Source organism: Centropristis striata, chromosome 5 (genome assembly GCF_030273125.1).
Source record: "Centropristis striata isolate RG_2023a ecotype Rhode Island chromosome 5, C.striata_1.0, whole genome shotgun sequence".
NCBI classification, from domain to species: Eukaryota; Metazoa; Chordata; class Actinopteri; order Perciformes; family Serranidae; genus Centropristis; species Centropristis striata.
Genome location: NC_081521.1, coordinates 18,916,468 through 18,934,319, shown reverse-complemented (window position 1 = coordinate 18,934,319; position 17,852 = coordinate 18,916,468). Strand labels below are relative to the sequence as shown.

Genomic DNA, 17,852 nt, shown 5'->3' with positions numbered 1-17,852 from the left:
CGGTGTAACGTCTGTGTTCTCGCAGGGGGAGAAAGAGTCAATGTTTACAGTACATGTCTCTACTAAATCAGCCAGTGATCAAACATTATCCAGCTGTTCTCAAAAGAACATCAACAAGCTTTTCAATGCTAATACCGCGGGCCGCGCTCCAAGTCTGAGAGCACACACACGAACACACACACACACACACACACACACACACACACACACACACACACACACACACACAGACACACGCTGAAACAACAAGTGAAGGACTGGGAGTGTGGAGTGTGTGTGTGTGTGTTCGATAAATCAGGCTGAGTCACTTATCAAACATTTACCGCACCACCCACTGAAAAAAAGAAAGGCTTAACCGCTATTCAATTACACACGGCACACATACCGGCACACACACACACACACACACACACACACACACACGGGTAATGTGTCCCACTGAATAAATATTTATAAACCCTGGATTACGACGGGCCGGTTCTATTCTCACCCACTCTGGTTTCAGTGCGTCGTGCGCTCAGTGACCCCCGACCTCCAGTCAAGACGAAGTCATTAAAACAACAAACAGTCAATCAAACAAACATCTCTAGCCCCTTTTAGACATTTCATTTTTACATCTCTGTGACGTTTCTCCTTCAGTGACGGGGGGCCGGGTGATCCGGCTCTCTAGCACCTTAAGAGGTAGAAACAAAGATGTTAAACTGGCGAGACTGTTCGAGGCGGGATCAGCGTAAACCGGCAAAGACGGCAAGATGGAAAATATGTGACGGCTCTCACGTGAGTCCAACGGTAATCGACTCATGTTCAGTAAAATACAGAACAACTTTGCGGAGTCTGTAGAATCTGCAGAGAGAAACACGACAGTTTTTCACCATCATCGTTCACATGCTGCAACTCTGTTACACGCCACTACTGTCTCCTCACACTTTGTTATGGGATGCTGGATTGCAATGTGAATGGACGCAAATATCACGCCGTTGCAAAATCGGTAAAATGTCTTGAGGTGAAAAGCTGACAGAGCTCGTTACGACACTTTTGCAGAAACACAGTCTGAAAAGGGCCTCTGTCTCCATCTGAAGTGAATCTATTTTGGAGCTAAAGCTTTTTTTTTAATGAGACGATTTTAGCCACACCGTCTGGAGTCTCTCATCATACCGCTGTGATCAAATCACAATGTTAAAACTGCCATCAACTTCCCTCTGTATCTCTCTGTATGTTCCCAACCTGCGGTCCGGGCCCTACTTAGGAGGCGCCAGAGATCACAGGGCGTGCAAAAAACTGTGTCTGCTTTGAGGTTATCAAAATAATATTTGTGTATGGTATATAAGAAAATCATAATAACACATGTAATGGTATAATCAAAAGTCTGTATGAACCCACTTATCAACATCTTTTGATGTAGACTTGATGTAAATTTTTTGCAATTATGTCTGTGTGACACAGAATGAAGGTCTCGTGTATACAGGGTAACCTAATGACAAATGGAAGAGCAAACTATAATTGATCACACATTGTTTTTTTGCCCCGTTGATTGTTTATGTGGAAATTACCTTTAAAAAGGGATAATATAATTAGTTACACCAGTTCAATAACCAACAAAACAAATTTAGAATTGCTTAATTTAAGCAAGTCAATCAAGCGACTTGAGAAGGAGGTAGACAAGACAAATCCCCATACACAGGAATTGGCTACACTTAGGGCAAGATATAATGCACTCTCTGCCTCTAAAGCAGAAAATTCCTTAGTAAGATTGAAGCAAACCTTCTACGAGCAAGGGGAGAAAAGTGGGAAGTTATTAGCTTGGCAAATAAAGAAGTTGGATACAGAAAGAGCTATTAACAGTATTCAATCTCCAAATGGTGATATGATTGTTGATCCTGTAATGATAAATGATACTTTTGCTATGTATTATAAGACCCTTTACGAATCAGAACGATCAGAATTAGAGGAAGAGCAATCTCCCTTTCTCAATCAACTTCCCATCCCCACCATACCTGAGCAAGACAAATCCTGGATGGACAGAGCACTCGAAAGTCAGGAAATCTCAGAGGCTATAAACCACATGAAAGGAGGGAAAACAGCAGGTCCGGATGGACTCCCAATCGATATTTATTAATTATTCAAAAACAAATTGATAGGTCCATTGAAGGACAGGTATGAAGAATCTTTTCGGAAAGGTATCCTGCCCCCCTCCCTGAGAAATGCACTTATTACATTGATATTAAAACCAGATAAACCTCCTTCAAGATGTGAATCCTATAGGCCTATTTCACTATTAAACTCAGATATAAAGATAATTGCTAAAGTTTTGGCGCTCAGGCTTGAGAAATGCCTCCCATCTCTGATTCACACTGACCAAAATGGATTCATAAAAAACCGCCAGGCATATTATAACATCAGAAGACTTTTAAATATCATTCAGGAAAAAAAAGAGACGCAAGATTCATGTATTCTGTCGCTGGACGCTGAAAAGGCGTTTGACAGAGTTGAGTGGCCATATCTATTTGAAGTACTCTCCCGCTTTGGTTTCGGTGTTCACTTTAGGCAATGGGTCAAACTTTTATACTCAGGACCATGTGCAGAAATTATGACCAATAATTATATCTCCACCCCATTCAATCTTCATCGTGGGACCCGACAGGGCTGTCCCTTGTCCCCCCTGCTTTTTGTTTTAGCGCTGGAGCCCTTCGCCATCTCCATTAGAAACCACCCCATTATTAAAGGAATTCAGATAGCAGATACAGAGCACCGCATAGCTTTGTTTGCAGATGATACATTACTTTTCCTGACAAACTTAGAACAGTCCTTTTCAGCCCTTACTGAGGTGATCAATAGATTTGGGAAGTTTTCTGGGTACAGAGTTAACAAAACTAAATCCTCTGTCCTCTTCCTCAATGAGCGGGAAAGACTCCATCCTACTGTTCGGCATCCATTCATGAATGCGCCTCAAGGATTCAGATACCTTGGTATCACTATTACTCCCAATCTAAACTCGTTAATCTCTTCCAATTATGACCCAGTTATCTCAGAAGCCAAGGAGTCTCTTAATAGATGGGTCTCACTCCCCTTGTCTGTGATTGGACGTATAAGTGCTTTCAAGATGAATGTCCTTCCCAAATTTCTTTATCTCTTTCAGTCACTCCCACTCCCACCTCCTCCTTCTTTTTTCCAAGATATGAAAAAAGTTCTTACAAAGTTCATTTGGAAAAATAGGCGCCCGAGACTCCGACTTACACTACTGTACCTCCCATTTGACAGAGGAGGCCTAAAGGTACCAAACCTAATATGGTACTACTGGGCAGCCCAGCTTAGAGCTGCTCGCTTATGGTTCTCATGTCCAGACTTACCTTGGGTAAAAATGGAAGCATTGTCCACAAGAGGGCTAACATTAGATTCTTATTTGTATTCTGACTATCTTAAGAACTTGAAGAAAAATACACTAAATCCATTTGTTAGAAACACCTTGATGGTATGGCATGAAGCTCATAATGCTGTAGGCGATAACCCATCTCTGTCCTGCTTTGCACCCATCTGGGGAAATGCAGAGTTCAAACCTGGTGCAAAAGACTTAGGATTCAAACAATGGTCACACAAAGGGATTAGAAAGATCATGGACCTTTATATTGGTGATACACTGATGTCCTTTAACGAAATCAAAGATAAATTTAACATTCCACAATCACACTTTTTTAAATACCTACAGCTGCGAAGCTTTATTCACTCTAAGCTAAATCATTCATCTAATTGTCCCCCCTTAACGGTATTAGAACGGTTTACTACCCAGCGTCAGCAAACCAAAGGCCACATCTCTACACTTTATGATATATTCTCAACTCATTCTAAAGAATCATCTGACTCAAAAAGGAGGTTATGGAGTGAGGACTTACAGGAATGTGTCCTGGACAGTGAGTGGAGCCAAATATGCTCAAAGGCCCAGAGCCTCTCCATTAACTCTAGATTTAAATTAATACAATATAATTGGATAATGAGGACCTATATTACCCCAGTAAAACTGAATAAATTTAATCCAGATATTCCAGACACATGTGTCAAATGTCAAACTCATAAAGGCACCCTCTTCCATTGCATCTGGGAATGTGAGAGGATGCAAAAGTTTTGGAAGAAAGTAATACATATAATTTCCCAAATAATTTCCAAACCCATTCCTATCTCCCCTAAATTGTGTATTTTAGGCCTCTATCCTGAAAATCTCTCCTTGAAATCGCATGAAATCAAATTGATTAATCTCTGCCTTGTCCATTCAAAACGTCTCATTGCTCTGTATTGGAAAAATATTATATGTCCCCCTATTAATCACTGGCTGAAGGAATTATCATCATGTCTGGCTTTGGAAAAGTTAACTTATAGTATTAAACATAGACTTGGTGAATTCTATAAAATCTGGGGCCTTTTTTTACATTTTCTTGAAAGTGCAGATCTGCACTGTGCCCTTGACCCTTGAATCTTACTGCCCTGTAATTGTCTGTACTGCTGCTCTGATGTCTGCATCTGTTTTTGTTTTTTTTGTTTTGTAGCTACTATTGTTATCTTAATGGCATTGCATTGTATGTGTGATTATATGGCTCTATGTATCCTCATTTTTTATTATTTTCCACTTGCTCATTTAGTCTTCCTGTTTTAGTTTTTTTTTTTCTTTCTTTCTTTTTTGGACCTTGATGGATGAGATCTTTGGTGGGTGGGGTTCGTATTGTTTGTTCATGTCTTACTCAAAATGTCAATAAACATATGTTTAAAAAAAAAAAAAAAAAAAAAGGGATAATATGTCACATTTTCCACATTAAATAAGCTCTAAAACCTGTCTGCTCGGCAACAACCTGGGAGACTGGTAAACAAACACATGTTTTAATTAATTATGTAAAGTAATAATAACAATAATAAAACTGCTAGTAACAAATCGTAAGGATATAAAATAAAGTATTTTTGCGATATAAAATATATAAAATATTGGGTTTGTAACTGGAGATGGACTCAAACTAATGTGTAACATAAGAACACAATAACAAATTGTACTTTATTCTTATGTTATTGCAGTGGAATAAGGAAAAAGTAGCAGGCAGACAGAGAGAGAGCAGTCTTACATGTATACAACAGAATCAGAATCTGGGACCCCGACCTGAACTATGTGGAGCCTTCATGCTGCAGGGATCCTATGATTATTTTTATTGCACATTATAATGGTCAATCCTGGCTTGGGCAGTATAACGGTATATCAGACAATTTAGAAATCTCAACGTTGCGATTATGGTCAATAAAGACGCAGCTTTCAGTCTATTGAAACAGGCAGTCGTGCTGTTTATGTGTAATAAACAGCAGCCGTCACCAAAGGTCAGACTTTAGACGTCTGAGCTGACAAACATGGCGACTTACAGGACTTTCAGGAATAAAAGGATTTGGATTTAATCCTGATCAAGAAGAAGGAGTTTGACAGTAACCAGGTGTTCGCAGGGATTACGGTATACATCTTTAATTTGCTATTTTCCGTTAATAATGTAAACATGTGAACACTAAATTAGTTCCTGTCTTTTCATTGCAAGAGCAACATCTAAGTTTGCACTTCTTCCCACTCCTTTCAGACATGTAAACTGATTAACGCAGTGTTTTATTATTTCTCTTGTATAAAGTTTTTCATCGTTTGTTACTTTTCCTTTCTTTTCTTTTTTTTTCCTACATGTTTGCATGACAATCTTTTCCTTTTACACGTTTGAAATAATATCAAATACCAATAAGGATGAGCCAACACAGACCACTCTCGTTTTTCAGGTGTTTATACACAAATATTAATATTATATATATATACATATATATATATCAAATCAAATCAAGTTTATTTGTATAGCCCTTTACAGTAGCCAGAAGGTACCCAAAGTGCTTCACAGGAAATCCATAAAAAGAATATGCATAACATGCATAACATATAAGTAAAAAATAAAAGTGCTGCAGTGCTGCAAAGTAGTACGAGCCATAGCCATACATAAAAAGGAACAAACAAAATGAGTAGACCTAAGAAACACAGTTGGCAGAATTAAATGCCAACCTAAAAAAGTGGGTCTTCAACTTCGATTTAAAAAGGCTGAGATCAGAAGTGAAACGAATGTCAGGGGGCAGTTTGTTCCACAGCCTTGGAGCAGCGACGGCAAAAGACCGATCGCCCCACTGTTTAAGCCGTGTCCTCGGACCTCTCAGAGAAGTTGACCGGAAGAGCGCAGGGCTCTGCCACAATTGCGAACAGTTAAAATCTCTGACAGATAAGATGGGGCCAGTCCATTAACGGCCTGAAAAACAAATAACAAAAGTTTAAAATCAATTCTAAAACGGACTGGAAGCCAGTGGAGTGATGACAGCACAGGGGTAATGTGTTCCCGTCTCGATGTGCCTGTTAAAAATCGGGCAGCGGCGTTCTGTACAAGTTGAAGACGAGAGATGGAAGACTGGCTGAGGCCAACGTAGAGGGCATTGCAGTAATCGAGTCTCGAACTGATAAAAGCATGGATTGCCTTCTCGAGATCCGGCCGACTGAGGAAAGATTTCACTTTGGCCAAGAGACGGAGCTGAAAGAAGCTTGTGCTGACAACAGAACTAATCTGTTTGTCGAATTTGAGTCCATTGTCAAATATTACACCAAGGTTTTTAACATGTGATTTAAAAAAGGGGGCCAGAGTGCCAGAGTTTGTGGCGGAAACAATCGACGAAGATGGTGAACTAAACAAAATGCATTCAGTTTTGCTGTCGTTTAAATGCAAAAAGTTCTGTGCCAGCCACCGCTTTATATCAGAAATGCAGTCCAGGAGCTTAGTGAATGCAGTGTTATCGTTAGGACACATGGGCAGATATATCTGCAAATCGTCTGCATAAAAGTGAAAAGACAAATTGTGTTGTTTTATAATTGATCCCAGAGGAAGCATGTACAAAGAAAACAGAATAGGGCCGAGAATGGAACCCTGTGGCACACCACAGGGCAGGGATGCGGCTAAGGAGCAGTGGTTGCCAATGACGACAGAGAAGCTCCTGTCTGCCAGGTATGACTTGAACCATTGAAGAGCAGTGCCACGAATACCAATGTGCTGCTCTAGGCGAGATACAAGGACTGCGTGGTCGACTGTATCGAAGGCCGCCATGAGGTCCAGCAGCACCAGCACAGCAGGATTACCAGCGTCCACAGACAAAGAAATATCACATATATATATATATATATACCATAAACCCCAATGCAAATACAGAAAGGTATGATGGGACAACAAGACTCACCTGAGTTGGTGTTTAGTTATAGTATTTAATGTTTTGTGTCTTCTGTGTATTTCATAATATACAAATAATCTATGTTCTTTCAGTAAAAGTGAAAACTAATAAATATTTTGCGATAAATATACATGTATAGTCACAAGGAGCAAGTTCATGATGACATGTCAGTGTTTACAGCTGTTACGCTGCCCCCTAGTGGCCACAAGAAGCATTCAGGTTCATATTATTTCCTGTTTGGATCATAAAATGCTAATGAATCTATAACATGTATAGTTTCTGTATGTGCAGCGATCTTTCTACCAGCGGTGTTGTGTTTTTCTCACCGTGACCTTCCTGCCGTCCTGTCCTGGGTCGACCTCCTCCCCATCTTCCTCTTCCTCCTCCTCCTCCTCATCATTGAGGTACAGGACGTTCTGGACGCCGGCGTGACTCGGACGGACGCCCAGCCGATCCCAGTCGTCCACTTCACCTGAGGACAAAACAGAACAACACGAGTAAAGGACTGGAACAAGTCGTTTCAGGGTGTTCATTGCTCTTTTTACATTTTACTCACTGTGTCCTTGTATTTCACTGCAATATATAAAATCTATATAAATCTATAAGTCCTGCAGCTCTATGGAATCAGCAAAATCATGGCTAGAAGTGGGAACAACTCAGACATGTCTTTGTGCAGAATAACACAGTTAGAATGACAGAAATCATCAAAAGAGAAAAAACAAGTTGAATTTCTCTGATACAATTTGTTTGTTTTTTTAAAATATGGAATAAAATGGAATGTATATATAAACACCTACCAATTGTCCACAAGTGTTATGAATATTGGAAAAAATGTCTCTCCACAAGCTATACATATTAAAGTATTGTCATGTTTCAAGCCTCTCCTCCCTGCTCTGTGTAAACAGCCTCTCCTGTCCTCTCCTCTCTGTTCTGTGTAAACAGCCTCTCCTGTCCTCTCCTCTCTGTTCTGTGTAAACAGCCTCTCCTGTCCTCTCCTCTCTGCTCTGTGTAAACAGCCTCTCCTGTCCTCTCCTCTCAGCTCTGTGTAAACAGATTTTCAGTGAATATTTGTCACGTGACCGTTGGTCTCAGCAGAATCAATCATGTCTTCACAGTGTCTCTGAGGAGCAGAATTTAATGTTTTTAACAGGATCTGGTTAGTGCAAACGCTTTATTTTAAATGACACATGTAGAATAAAGAGATTCTGACACAAATATCAACTTTTTAAGCTCAATTTTTGTTATTTTTCTATCAGAAACTTTCGTAACCTATGCTCCCTTCAAGGACTGCCAGAAAGTTCAAATTGTGACGATAATGCCTGTTGTTACAGTGTCTTTCTGCGATAAACGTTGGATTCTTTTCAGTGGTAGTTATCCACAATCAGTAAATTAACTACCTGTCAACATTTACTGTTGTAAATACACTGACTAGATCAGTTCCTTGTACCACGATGAATCCAAACTATTTCTTGAATTATGCTAAAACCTGAGATGTTATGTTTTGTGATAAGGCCCTAATAAAAAGTTTAGATAACATTAATTGCTGTCTTTGAGTTGTTATCACAGGTTCAATAATGAGAGCAGGAAAGCCTATATTTGCCAGTGGGGGAGGAGAAATTCCCCTTTGAGTGTCTGCTGTGTCTGCTGTGTGGGGGATTTTGGTTTAAATCCAGTTTCTTTCCCATGTGCAACACAATTAAATCCGTTAAGACCGAATGTTGCCTTACGCTAAACCACGATAAGCAGGTTTAAGAGCGAAACCTCCCACGGACACAGTGAGTGACGGTGTTATCGCTGCAGCCCTCACCTTCTCCGTCCAGGATGTAGTCTCGTGGGAACATGATGCCGCAGCCCATGATGTCACCTTTGAAGCAGCGAGGACCGAAAGCGTCTCCGACCCCGCTGCCATGGAAGATCTTCCCGTCATCTGTCAGGAGAGGAGGAAGAAACTTTTAATTCTGCAGATTATTCATCACTCAACAGTGGAAAGTACATTTACTCCAGTACTTTATTTAAGGTATTTTACTTTTTGTCTGTGCCACTTTCTACTTCTACAACCCTTTTACCCCACAAAATTATTTTTAATTAATTAATAATCAGAATTCCCGACTGTATTTTTACAAAATCAAAAGTTTCAGTTTGAACATAAAATATTTGTGCAGTTTTCAGCTGAATATGTTTAAAATGATTAGAAAATTATTTCATTGTGTATTATTCACATATATCACATTCCAATTTTTTTTTACAATGCACACAAAGCTTGTGAAAAAAATGTGCAAGAAAAACAGAAACAATTCGTCAACTGACAGAATATTATTGGGCAAATATTATTTAAATAAATTATTCTTCTATTTTTTAAGAATGTTGAGGTAAATCCCACTTTATTCATATTTAAAGAAAATAATTTATCAGAGAAATTCAACTTGTGTTTTTTCTTTTTTTATGATTTGAAATAATGGAGAAAATAATCAGGGGAATAATCGATAATGACATCATAAATTGGTAGTATAAAAATTGTCTAATAGTATAATATTTAATATTATAACAGTCACAATGTACATTTTATTATTATTATTTTATTTTTTTAGATCAGGGTTGTACTCCACTACATCTCAGAGGCAAATATTTGAATTTACTTTACTGCATTCATCTGACAGCCTAGTTAAGATTTTTGCACACAAAACTTATAAAAATGTACAAGAAAAACAGAAACAGTTAGTTGATTGACAGAATATTATTGGGCAACTAAACAAAAATCATTTAAATCATTCTTCCTGCAAAACATTTCATAAGCTAAGCTTCACAAATGTGAAGATTTGATTATTGTCTTTCAATTATTCTACTAATTTAGTTGTATTGTTAATAATGTTGAGGTTTGGACAAAACAAACTGTCACATTGGGTAACTGTGACAAACTTTTCCACCATTTTTTGCAGACAAAACGGCCAAGAATTATTTACTACTAGATCATTTTCAGTACGTCCCAACTGTATAACAATAGTTCCTTATTATACAAGTTATTACATTAATGCATGGATACGTACACAACACATGCATACACGCCAGGGGACTTTTTTTTATATGAATTGCACCTTTTCTACCTGTATTTATGACTGTTTAAGGTTGGACATGTTTCTGTTATGCTGTAATTTTTAAATTTGTTACTATGTACGATTGTTTTTTTTCTTATTAGAACTGCCCTTGTACATTTTGTACCTGAGCAAATGGCAAGTCTTGACTGATTGATTGATAAGCAATTAAAAATGATTAACTCATTTAAGTTATTGCCAAGGCGATGAGCTGCTGCAGCTGCAGTAATGACAGTGTTCGCTGCAGGTCTGATGACTTAAACTCTGCAAAAGACTCCTGCAGCACAACCCGCTAATGACAGGAGCCCACTGTTGGTTTAAAGGTGTTTAACCTGGGTGTTCTTCTGACAGCCTGCAATCACATGCAAAAACACAAGATAACGAACTAAAGAAACTAACTTTTTAATACCTTTTATAAAGAAACCGCAGCTCCTAAAACACTCTGTGCAAGATAATCTTTGTCCTTCTTGGCTCACGTGGATTTCGCTGCGTCGTTTAATGTGTTTACCAAAGCGTGCAACATGTGTGTGTACAATGTGGCGCTAACATACAGGACATCCTGACATTCCTGTCGGATGATGATGTGTAAAAAGGCGAAAGCAGTGCTCGTAAAAACACTTACAAGAAAAAAAGAGAAAAAAAGGAAATCATCAAATCAAAACAACACATAGTACAGTTGCGAGAGACAACAATGGAAAAAAAAACGGCAAAAGAAAAACATTGTAGCCTGCAGATGAGCTCCTCTCAAGCGAACCGGCGTGGCTGCTGCTGGTAAATATTTATGGAGTTGTCATGGGACCCGTCCCCGGCTCAGGATACTGTTTAAACAATCTCTATCTGAGCACCGGGAGGGAGACGGAGACACTGTATCATTACGGCTCCCATGCGGGCCCTTGTCACAACACCACACACTAGGCAAACAGTGGAGCCACGCCGGCACGGGCTAAAAATAGCAGAGCAGGGCGTCTGTGCAGAGTGACAGGGGCCGGTCTGGAGGTGAGCCGAGGTGTGCAGGTCCAGGTCTGGGCCCGAGTATGGAGCCAGTTCACTGGGGCAACAGGAAGGTAGGGGAGGGCTCCGAGATGTTCACTTTAACATTCTGACACAGTTTGATTGCAGATTTATTTAGACTATAGTCACAGTTTCAATGACTCCAACTACATTAACACTTTTAAACACTGCGTCATGGGTTGAGTCTCTAAATTAATCTTTAAACACACGACTGCCAGACGTGTGAATCATCATCTCGGCCCCACGATAAAATTTTATCCCAACACTTGAGTCACGATACGATATTATTGCGATTTCAAGCATTTTGCGATATGGTGAGTATTGTGATACATTATATTTAACTATTTAACTGCATTTTGTGTCCACAAAATTAAATTCAATCAAGAAAATGCTCAGTCTATTCATCTCACTTCAGTCTTTTTATTTGTCCACAATGAGAGTCAAACCCACAGACTGACCAACAAAGTATTCAGTCAAACTGAACACTCAAACATGTATGGACGACAACAACTGCAGCGTTTTATCAAACTTTCAAAAACAACAAGCTTCACTGCTCTCAATGTTTCTGAATGAAACAAAAGCCGACCTTTGCAGCGTTATTGATTGTTGCAGTGACATTTTCCCGACACGATATCCTGACGCACATGGTGCCTATAGAATCCTTAGATCTTCTAGTTTCATGATACCAGTATCTCCAGTATATTCAGAAAAGTGAGCCGGCTACAGCCTCTGAAAACGGCGAAAATACTGACGGTGCGCTGGCCATCAGAACACTAAATATCGACACTTGGCAGCCATGAATAGATATCATCGGCACACCAAATATCGCGTCACTATGCTGTATCGATTTTTTCCCCCACCTCTAACGACCGGTGCCCTCCATTTTACTTAAAGCAGCCATAGGACATTTTTTATTGTCATCAGGCAAAAGATCAAGTAGAGTGGCTGTGAGAGATGTTTGCTGGAAGTGATCTCACAGTTTTTTTGCAATTTACTTAGATTATAGTTTCACTGACTCCAACTACATTAATTTTTAACACTAAATCAATGGGATAAACCACTTAGGGCGCCTCCAGAAGACAAACTTTAGTTTGTTTCAATTGTACTCTGGTGTGGACTAAAACAACCGGTCCCAGAGCACATGTGGAGGCGAGCTCAGAGTATTATCCAATTACAGGAAATTAACCAAAACAGTGGATTGTGGGTGACCTGTGAGATGTACACAGATCAACAGATCAACAGGACTGGGAGAGGACAGACTGATGTTTGCTTGACATCTGGACCGAGGAACACGTACAGTAGATGCCGAATAAAGTCCACAGAAACAATGACTTTATAAAATCATTTGAGATCAGTTAGAGGAGAGTCAGTGCAGAGTCAAAAACTTTGATTAAATAGGTAGGTAGATGCAGATGTATATGTAAATCTATGTAGCTGTGTATTTATGGGATAGCCCTGACTACTGTATGTAAGTGCACATCAATAGACTAATGTACTATATTTCTTTTATTCCTAATCTTGTTATTATTTTCCTTATTCTTTGATTTACCTTATTGTTTATTCTAATTTTACTATTAGTAGTTACCCAGTAAAGAACATTTGCAGGAATGCTACAAGTATGAAGAACATGATGTCCAAACAAATGGAAATTTCTCTTAACTAAAAAAAAAAAAAAAAAAAAAAAAAAGAAGAAGAAGTTGTGTAAGGCCATTTCTATTTTTGAGCATACAATAAAATGTTCCGCTGCTTTGTGTGTTTTGGTGCTTAAAAAGGTTGGAAATAGAGATACAGGAAGCTGGCTCAACTTGACGCTCGGCTGCGGTGGAAAAAATCTCAAAATTTGTGTTGGAGAGCAGAGAGTTTTAAAATTAGCATCGAGGTGTTGACCAAGGTTTGGCTGCGAGGCTGTGGATGGAGCAGAAAGCCGGTGATGGTGTTAACGCACGAGTCAATATCATAAACTGAGGAAGTTGTTGGTGAAGCCAACAGTGTCAGCTACTGCCGCCGTCACCAGGTGCTGGATGGAACAGGGATCCGGGCAGCAACCAGGAGGTGAGAACTGGAGCTGAGTTTTGGGGTTTGGAGCCGGGCCCACAGGAGGAGAGGGCAGGCTCCCACTGAGGACTCACACCAGCTGGCAGAAAAGGGAAACAGACTTTCTCGTAACACGAGAGTTCGTCTGGAAGAGACTGGGCTTCCCTGCCCAGGGAACAATGACTTCACACACTCCTAAAACATGAGAAATTAAAACTAAATATTCATATTCTTCCATGGTTTCTCACACGAGTTTGTTCCTTAGAATTTACTTTAAATTCCATTTGCAGCTGCCGTGTGAGTTTATCACAAAGAGATAATATACAATATTCATTCAGGGCACTTCTGACAGTGAGGCTGCAGCTTGTAAAGTATATGTATAATAAACTTAAATAATCTGTCGTTAAATCTTCTCCAGAGTGAAGCAGTTCTGCTGGACTGTGACACGGTACAGACTCTCCTTTAGCTCCGGGCTTAATGGTGTTTCGGCTCGTCACCATAATTACATTACCGACTCATCGTATGAGCAGGATAATTGTGTCTTGCCTCAATATTACCCTTTGTGTTTACATGCAGGTTTGTTTATTTAATAATGTCGGCAACACTTCCGCCAACATGATGTTTTACCGACTGGGTGCAGTGCCTCAGCCCAATGAACAGAAATAAAACATCATTTCTGCTCTGTTCTCTAATTTAATGAAGAAACTTTAAGATTTTTTTCACATTCATGTGTGAATATTCTTAAGATTTTTTTTAATCAAAAATAGCTATTGTTATTATAGTTCTAGTTTCCATCATTTTTAAGAGAGCTTTGGTTGAATGCAGGTAAACGATCCACGTGGAGAGCAAAAGATTCACAATGCATTGGTCAAAATGCTAATTTGGAGCCAGTTGGCAATTGTATGATGACGGTTTTTACTGTTTTAGTATTCATTCATTATCCTGAAGCGTTTATCTGAGCTGATCCCAGCTGACATTGGGCGAGAGCCGGGTTCACCTGGACAGACTATCATAGGGCTGATACATAGAGATAAACAGCCATTCACACTCTCATTCACCCCAATGGGCAATTAAGAGTTTAGGGTTAAGTTTAATAATTTAGTAGTTAAATGCTGTACAGTTGTACAATGCATTTTTCACATGTTTCCTGTGGACAGAGTTCATTTTCACCTACACCAATTTGTGAAATTGGCCAATTTGCCTGTTCGTGTTGTGGGTATTGTTACTATTGCCTCTGGGAGAGCATCATCCAAGTCTGTTTAAAGTAGTATGTATCGTTTTGTACTGTTTTGTGCAAAAGCAATTGTTATAAGTAAATAAATATGTAGTTTAAAGTGCCATGTATTTTTCTTATTTTGGGCAAGGAATTAATATTACATAATTTTAAGCTATTTTACGCCTCTATTTGCTGGCAGGCGAGTATGCACAATAATAGTGTTAATTCCTCCTGAAGAGACTTGATGACGTCTGCAATTAGGTGTGTGGGGAAAGAAATATAGGCAACCGGCCAAATGATATCGGATATCTGCAAAAAAAATCCACTATCATGCATCATATATTGTATACTTTTGTTTACAGAAATCATCTAAAGCGCCATCTGGACCTAAAACACCTACAAAAGTATAAATAAAGCGGCTAATCGGACTAAAAACAATGATCGGCCATGAAAGAGAAGGTCTTGGCTACACCGGACCTCCAAACATATTGGCTGTTGTCCCCAGAGGCAGAACTGACGTCAGACTGACGTGTGATGGGTTCTGAGATTGGCTTTTACCAGTTTGTGCCTGTTAGTGTTGCAGAGACTTTGTCATCCAAATCCACTTTTGTCCCACGCAGAGGGTAATACAATCCCCCTGCACAACATGTTTGTATTGAATAATTGTTTTCGCAGAACTTGAGCTGGAATCAGATTAGACCTTGTCACAGGAGTTAGACTGAGCTCTATTATGTTGGGTGAGTTTGGTGGTGGGGGATGGAAGGGCGGTGGTGGTGGGGTGCAACCTTATGCTGCGGGTGTTGAGTCATAGCACGTGTGACTCACTGATGGGGGGTTCGGAAGGGGTGACAGGGTTAATGAGGCTTGCTGAGGAGCACTCACTGGTTGGATGGCTGGTTGCTCCTGATAGGGCCCACAGGGGCCCGCAGTGCCCCATGGCCCATTAAGTTGCGGAGACAGGCCCGAGCCAGCACACAGGATGGAGGTCCACTCTGGGCCGGCGCCCAACACAAACACTCGCGGTAACACCAGCGCAGGCCAAGGAACTCTCAAACTATACAAGCTATACAAAGGAGCAGCGATATGGTTGGCAGGGATTTGTGTATTTAACTGGAATATATCTGGAGTAAAATCACAACCTTTTAAGTCAATAATACACATCACGTGTGATCCAGGTCAACACTGGTCGCGTGCCCAATTCAACGCACCATAAATCGGGACGACAGAAATGCAGCTCAAACTTTACATGCAGAGAATAAATAATGGGAGGAATTTTGCATTGAATCATTATGTAATTTATGCATTTGCCTCCAGGCTGCATATCATGTCTGCGTGAACTAGGCACCGATTGTGCATCAATATGACTATTTGAGGCTGCTTTCTTTTCATTTATAAAAAAAAAATGAAAATGACATCAATCAATTCTAGAGATGAACACAGATGAAATAAACTGCTCAGTATCAGTCAATGCTAACCATTTAATCCAATAAATAAAATCTATCTATAAAAGCAAGAAGTGTATGTGCGTGTATGTGTGTGTATGTGTGTGTGTGTGTGTGTGTGTGTGTGTGTGTGTCTAGGGCATATCTCGCTGACCGTTAGTCAGACTGACCTCAGATTTCATTTGTGGCTTGCACATGGCACGAAGGTGTGCATCGTCAATTTTCAAGATTTTTTAATTCATTTTTCAAAATATCATTATTTACGTAGGACGTGTTGCAGCATTGCACTGTTTCCAATCGGACGCCTTTTAGGGGAGCTCCGCCCCATTGTGTGATAGGCCTACACAGTGGTCAGTAACACAATTCACTCTGGATTTCCATGCCTGACTCATCTCATCTGCGCTACAAGGTTAGATTTTTCAATAATATTCTAATAGTTTCCAGCGAATATCAATGTTCAATGTGTATGTGCTGGATGGTGTGCCAATACATACTTCCTATGGGCACTGCACTAGTAAATAAAAACAGCTGTATGGGACCATTTCTCACCCCTCCAAGCATTGTTCTCTGCATTATATGTTCTGTAAAAAACATTTTAATATATCGGACAATATATTAGCCAGTAGTGCTAGATACCAACATGTTTGTAATGGGTGAAACCAACAAATCAGTCTGGCTTTAACCCTTTAGAGTTTGGGGCTATTTTGGACATTTTAGACTCCTTTTTACTCTGCCTGTATAAAATGTGCACACAGGTTGCAAATATAACATACTAGAGGTAAAAAGAGGTACAATTCCATATTTTATAATAAATATATTTGAACTTATCTCCGGTTTTACTTGGCCTATCATCATCAAACAAAAAGTGGCCTCATGGAGTTTGAAGGCAGAATTTTAGAGGGATGCTGATGACAGGAAACGCGCCGTTTTTCATGAAGAAGTCATGTGATCTGAACACGCTGGTGTGATCTGTGACTCCAGAGGGTGAGCCGACTCAAACCAGCTCAAATGATTAAACCTGTTTTCTTCAAAGCTAGTGGTAAAAACATTACAAACACTTACAGTGCACTGAGGAGCAGCAGGAGGTATGATAAAAATACAACAATGGACCTATATAAAGCCAAGGCCAAGAATATCCTGGCAGACATTTGCCCCTTTAGATACTGAGGTCAAAACACAAAAACTGCCCATAAAAGTTAATAAACAGAGGTACCACGTGTCACAGAAACACCTCTTCACAGCATTCTTGGCTCGCAGCGAGCAGGAAAACCAAGGTAACAAAGTCATTCTTTCTTTAAGCAATTTCTGCTGCGGTTATATGACCTGGTGCATACAATACTGTGTATACATTAAGTTTCTGTCACTCCGCCAAAGAACGTCTGTATGCAATTCTTGAGGTTCCCGAGCTGTTCAGTGAAAAAAGCCTTGGCTGCGTGGACGAGACACGAAGAAGAGGCCCCGGCTGTTGATTTTAAGTAGCTGGATCAGAGCCTGCACCTTAACCCAAGCATGGGAAGGCAAACCTCATACGCACAGCGTGGAAAAACCACATACATCATTTTAGTCTCTAACAAATAAGATTAATGGGAGCTGTGCTGGGGCGTGCACATTTCTGTGGTGTCCAACGCACTGCAGCCAAACCAGGCAGACCGCAGCGCTAGACCTCTGGGACTGGCATGGTGAGCCTCTGTGAATGACTGGCCTCGTCTGTCACTCAGCAATGAGGTATCATCTGCAGACCCCGGCAGGACGCGCAGCATCAACTGTTATTATTATTAATGTATCCTAAGTATAAATGGAATC

At 40.0% G+C, this 17,852-nt stretch overlaps 1 protein-coding gene across 1 annotated transcript in view; it reads right to left on the bottom strand.

The window, feature by feature from the left end:
• spryd3 (SPRY domain containing 3) overlaps positions 1-17,852 on the bottom strand; it is a 79,964-nt gene that overhangs the window by 7,473 nt on the left and 54,639 nt on the right. The window contains exons 9-10 of the mRNA XM_059332802.1: positions 9,065-9,184; positions 7,584-7,729 (exon numbers count right to left, since the gene is read on the bottom strand). Of these exons, the coding sequence (XP_059188785.1) occupies positions 7,584-7,729; positions 9,065-9,184 (266 nt within the window). The remainder of the gene's footprint in view (positions 1-7,583; positions 7,730-9,064; positions 9,185-17,852) is intronic.